The 5,521-nt window shown below is 32.7% G+C and overlaps 1 protein-coding gene across 1 annotated transcript; it reads left to right on the top strand.

The window, feature by feature from the left end:
* The first annotated feature begins 1,642 nt into the window (after positions 1–1,642).
* LOC131597572 (uncharacterized) lies at positions 1,643–2,608 on the top strand. Its single transcript, XM_058870263.1, has 3 exons — positions 1,643–1,688; positions 1,785–2,002; positions 2,231–2,608. Exons 1-3 carry the CDS (start codon positions 1,643–1,645, stop codon positions 2,606–2,608), a joined length of 642 nt encoding a protein of 213 aa, XP_058726246.1.
* The last annotated feature ends 2,913 nt before the right edge of the window (positions 2,609–5,521 follow it).

Below are 5,521 nucleotides of genomic sequence, written 5' to 3'. Positions count from 1 at the left end.
CGGAGTTTTTCTCTATTATTAATTCTATTAAGTTGTTGCTCTTAGATTTCCCCTACTTTGAGGTTAAGTTTATCAAGCGTCAAGCGAATATGGTTGCCCATACCTTAGCAAAGGCGGCCAATTCTTGGTCTCGACGCTGTATGTTTGATGTAATTCCTCCTTGTATTTCTCTTTATCTGATTAATGAAAGCAGTTAAATTTATTTCTGTCAAAAAAAAAAAAGATATATAAGATTTCCTAGCGGATGAGAATTTGATTTCTGACTATAACAAAATTTATGTATAGATTTGATTTCTAAAATTAAAAGATCCAATTCACAGATTATAAAAGGAGCTACATTGGTTATAATTTCTTGTATTATTAACTCTACATTATCTTTTAACTTGGTTGAAACTTTCATTACAATAACAAAGCACCACAGAGTTCGTGAGATCAACCAACCTACAAAAGGTAAGAATCTTTATACAACATTCATATTTATACATTGTAGCATGCTTTTTCTTTGTTATTATAGTTGATTGTTTTATATTCTTGAATTTTTTTGTTTAAATCATTTGTTTCTTCTTCAATACAATACTATTAATTCTTTTGTGTCACAATGCTTTTTCAATCTTTGAACAACCTTCTTTCTTTCTTCTACTATTTTAGCATGTAATAATATTTTGTAATGATAATTATGTTAACGAATATTATAATTTTATCATTGATAGTCCAAACATGGTGTAATAGGTTGTTTTTTTGTTAAGCAAGAAATATATTGAAAAGAGAACCCAAGTTCTCAAAAGTTGCTACACAAAAATCGGGTTAAAAACCACGGAGGAAAATTGGTTTAATTGTTATTAGGTATAGATAATTGGTTTAATTGTTATAAGGAAAATATAGGAATGGTGGTGGATTTTTAAAAGAAAATCAAAGAAAAATTAACAGAACAAATTGTTTTAACTTTTCCTAATTAATATCTATTTTTAAAAAAAAAAAAAGTTAAGCCCAAGCTTTTAATAATATTATATTATTAAATAAGCAGTTGAGAAAGGCTTTAAAATATCTCAATAAAAAATATATTATTTATTTTCTTAACTGATTATTTATTACTCTTGATGTTATTAAAAACTTGTATATCATAACTTTTTATTATTTAACTTTTGTAAATGTTGTATAATTAAAAAAAATTAAGTTCAATGACAAAAGTGAAAAGTATATTTACATTGACAATCATTATATTTATATTTGTAGAAATGGGTTGTGCCAAAATAACTATCAAATTCATCCAAAATCAAAAGGATTGAAAATTAGCTTTTATTTGGAGACAAAATGGATTAATAAAAAAATTTCGGATTTTTCTAGAAAGTTTGGAGTTGAAGTTTGCTTAGTTGTGTATGATGGTGATGATGGTAATGCTAGACCGATTACTTGGCCACAAGAATCGGCCATTGTACACTTTTTGCTTAAAAAGTACGAGCATCAAAAGATCGAGACACCTCCAAAGAAGTTTGATGTGAATGACTATTTTGCAAATAAGAAAAATATGGTTGAAGCTAAGATTTCCAAATTGTATAAAAAGATTACGATGAACAAGTATCCAACATGGAATCTTGTGTGAATAGGTTGGAAGCCTCCGATGGAGGGAACGTTTAAATTAAATATGGATGGGGTTTGTAAAGATAATAATAAAGTTGGGTACGGAGGAGGTATAAGAGATCAGAATGGTCAATTGATTGGTGGTTTCTCCAAATCTATAGGAGCATAGAGTGTTTTTGTTGCTGAATGATGGGATGTTTTGAAAGGGTTGAATTATGCTTTGAGGTTAGGTTTGGATGGAGTGGAATTGAATGATGATTATATGGCGGTTGTGAACGCCATCAAAAATGGAGCCTCTACTAGTATTGTTGGACAATCCTTAGTGAACAATATTCGTCTATTATTAAATCTTCATTGGGAGGTGATTATGGCACATTCGTATAGGGAAGTCAATTATTGTGGTGCCGCCTTAGCAAAATTTGGTGTATGTATTTTTTCGATTTTTCTCCTAGTCATATTAGTCATTTATCAGATGCATATGCTATGGGACTTGCCTCTCTCTTTTATTAAAAAAAAAATCTACGAGAAAAATTGATGTTTTCAATATATATTATCAGCCAAAAATCAACATTTAAATAAATTTATAAAAAGGTTAAACTTAAAATATTACAAAATTAATTTGATAATCAATAATTTATATCATCACCATCAGAGCAAATTGATCGGGGTCAATATTACTCCGCACTTTATGGGAGTTGCTACTAATTTCCTCAGTTTTAGGCCGGAGGAAAGGGAGTTCAAATTTCTCGATATCCTTATTGGTTCAAATCCTAGAAGAATTTCTTCTTGGAATCCCCTTTTGGACAATGTTAGGAGGAAATTGAGTTCTTGGAAAGGGAGGTGGCTTAGTTTCGGAGGAAGGGTCACTCTAATAAAATCGATTTTAAGTAGCTTGGCAATATTCACCCTTTCTTTCTACAAAGCTCCAAAGAAAGTGATAGCGGAGTTAAATAGAATGCAAAGTAACTTTTTATGGGGAGGGGTTGAAGAGAAAAGGAAATTGCATTGGGTTAAATGGAACTCTTTGTGACTTCCGATGGAAAAAGGCGGTCTTGGCTTTAGAAGGTTGGATCAATTTAATAAAGCACTTCTTTTGAAGTGGCATTGGAGGATGTATGGAGATTCTAAAGATTTATGGTATAGAATGCTTAAAGCTCGATATGAGGATGTGAATCTTAGTTTGTGTGGCCATAATTCAAGAGTTAAGAAGGGAAGGAAGACATCGGTGTGGTGGGCGAATATTATCTCTTTAGGGAACGATCTACCGGAGAATTCTTTTACTAATAATTTCCTTTTTCATGTTGGAGATGGACACTTTATATCTTTTTGGAAATCCCATTGGTTGGATAGTGGTCCTTTAAAGGATCGCTTCGCAAACCTTTACAATTGCTCTTTGTTGCAAGACGTTTCGATTGGTGTCATGGGAGGGTGGAATGACGGGGAGTGGTTTTGGGGAGATTTTGGCATTCCCGCAAACCATGACTTTGATTCTAATGCTGGGACGAACTTTGTCACGGCACTAGGTGTTGTTTCTGGTTTTTTGTATGGGGCTGGCTCCGGCAGCACTGCCACTGCTACGGCTGGTAGCTCTGCATCAGTTTTGTCTGCGCTTTCAGGAACTGTTGCCCGCGCCTAGCAACTGCATGTCTTGCGTGAGGTGCTGTCCGCAGTTGTGGTGGAAAAGTATAAGAAGGATGCTGCTATTTGGAAACTTGAACCGGAAGGAATTTACAAAGTTGCTTCATGTTATCGTTTTCTTTGCAGCTTCTTAGTTCCTTTCGGTCCGTCTAATTGTTCCGATTCGGCTTATAACGATATTTGGAAGGTAGATGTTCCATTGAAAGTGAGGTCTTTTGGTTGGAGGTGCTTCATCAACAAAGTTCCCACAAAGGATTCTCTTAGACGTAAAGGTATTATTCCTAATACATCGAACCTTGAATGTATTTTTTGTGCAAATTGCAACAAATCTCTTCTTCACTCTTTCCTATCTTGTCGGAGCGCGGGTATCGTTTGGAGGGAAATGGCAGAGTGGATTGGGTTACCCTTTAATATCAGTGTTGATTTCAAAGAAAGTTTTTTGTCTTGGAGCTCCTTTTGTCGTTCGAAGAAAGTCAAAATCGGTAAAGAAGGTACCGTTTGGATTGCTATTTTATGGAGCCTTTGGTTACGAAGGAACGACATTGTTTTCAACAACGGTTCTTGGAATTCGCGGGATGTCGTTTGGAGTTGCAAAGCGCTCGTTTGGAGATGGTCGTTCATCGGGAAAATTACTCATTCCAATTATAACTTCTATGAGTTTAGCAATAACCCATTGTTTTACTTAAGTTAAGTTTCAATCGGTTTGTAATTTTCTTGCTCGGCTCTTTTGTGGGTTGTAATTTCGACTCTTTGAAGCTTTAATATATTTTCCTAATTTCAAAAAAAAAACCATCAGACTCAACAAGAACACCATAATTATAGTACACAAAAACAAAATAGTAATTTAAAAGGCGCTTCAAGATTTTTTCTTAAGTGTATTTTTATGATCAGACTTATTTATAAGACCATCAGTCACTTTAGCCCATGAGGTGGGGAGTATCAGTAACAACAAAATGAGAGATCTAAGCTCTCTAAATTGATGCAGCCTCTTAGTAGGCAGTGATAACAAAATGAATGATCTAAACTCTCTAAACTAATGTAACTCTAAGTATATGGTTCATGTTGATAATATTTTATAAAATAATAATAGTAGACAAATTCAACAGAAAAAAAACCATACTAATAATTTTAACGATAAACAACATATTAATATATAAATTAAATTTAAAATCATGTGACATACTAGAGAAATAAAATTGAGGAATTATTTGAGAAGCTTCAATGTTATTTTGCATCCTTCTGGAGTTCTTGTGACTAAGGAAGTGATTTGGAATCCTTTATTCTCGACTGAATTAAATGCAACTGCGAGGATCCTTCACTTTGAATCCTTTAGCAGTATAAAATTTTTTACAATAAATAGTGGAACTTTTTGAGTGCCTTTGCTGAGTATGTCATCTTTTCCACTTCCTTCATTACTGAATTCTAAACAGTGTCAATGTTTCCTTAATTACTGAATTCTCAACGGTGTTAATGTTTCCTTCATTACTGAATTCTCAACGGTGTTTCCTCTTAATCCTTTAGCAGCTTGCTGTACAAATCTTTTTGCAATAAATATTGGAACCTTTTGAGTGTCTTTGTTGAGTATGTCATCTTTCCCTCTTCCTTTGTTACTGAATTCTTGTTACTGAATTCTCAACCATGTTAATGTTTCCTTCATTACTGAATTCTCAACGGTGTTAACGAGTAGCTCTCAAATAGTAATTCACGCTTTTTTTCAAGGCTTCTTTGATCTTTGTCAGCTTAGAAACCACTGGATCCTCTATAGGAACATCCTAGCTTTTAAGGTTTGTTTGATCCTTGCCAGCCTAGAAATCACTGGATTCTCTTTAGGAACATCCTAGCTAACATGACATTTTTTTATTACATTCATTTGTAGAGAAGTGAACTCGTTTACAGATTATTTAGCAAATATAGATTGCACATCGGTATCTCTCACAATTATTGATTTCATCTATTTAAAAATTAAGAATAATTTTTAGGTACAATTCTTTAGATGTGTTCTTACTATTTTTCAATAAAATATGACAAATATATTTAAATATCATTAAGTGAGTGAAAATAGGAAAAATTTGCATGTGTATAAAAGAAAATTATACACTTATCATATTTTCACGAAAATAGTAACACTTAAAGAATTGTACCTAAGTTTTGTTTTAACCCTTATTATCAAACTAAAGCACTTAGATAAAAAGTAAAAATTATGTAAGATCAAAAGTAAAAATTGTGTATGTACATTTTTTATCTTTTAATTCATAAAGAATAAGGCTATGTTTGGATATCACGAAATGAACGGAGCGGAATGGAG

This window comes from Vicia villosa, linkage group LG4 (genome assembly GCF_029867415.1).
Source record: "Vicia villosa cultivar HV-30 ecotype Madison, WI linkage group LG4, Vvil1.0, whole genome shotgun sequence".
In the NCBI taxonomy this organism is placed as follows: Eukaryota; Viridiplantae; Streptophyta; class Magnoliopsida; order Fabales; family Fabaceae; genus Vicia; species Vicia villosa.
The sequence above is the reverse complement of the archived record's forward strand: the minus strand, read 5'-3'. Positions and strand labels throughout refer to the sequence as shown.

Bases quoted from the DNA above. Each gene is read 5' to 3' on its own strand.
- LOC131597572 (XM_058870263.1), top strand. From the start codon at position 1,643: ATGGATGGGGTTTGTAAAGATAATAATAAAGTTGGGTACGGAGGAG. The intron at 1,689-1,784 runs GTATAAGAGATC...ATGTTTTGAAAG, and splicing joins TAAAGTTGGGTACGGAGGAG to GGTTGAATTATGCTTTGAGG. The intron at 2,003-2,230 runs GTATGTATTTTT...CATCACCATCAG, and splicing joins CCGCCTTAGCAAAATTTGGT to AGCAAATTGATCGGGGTCAA.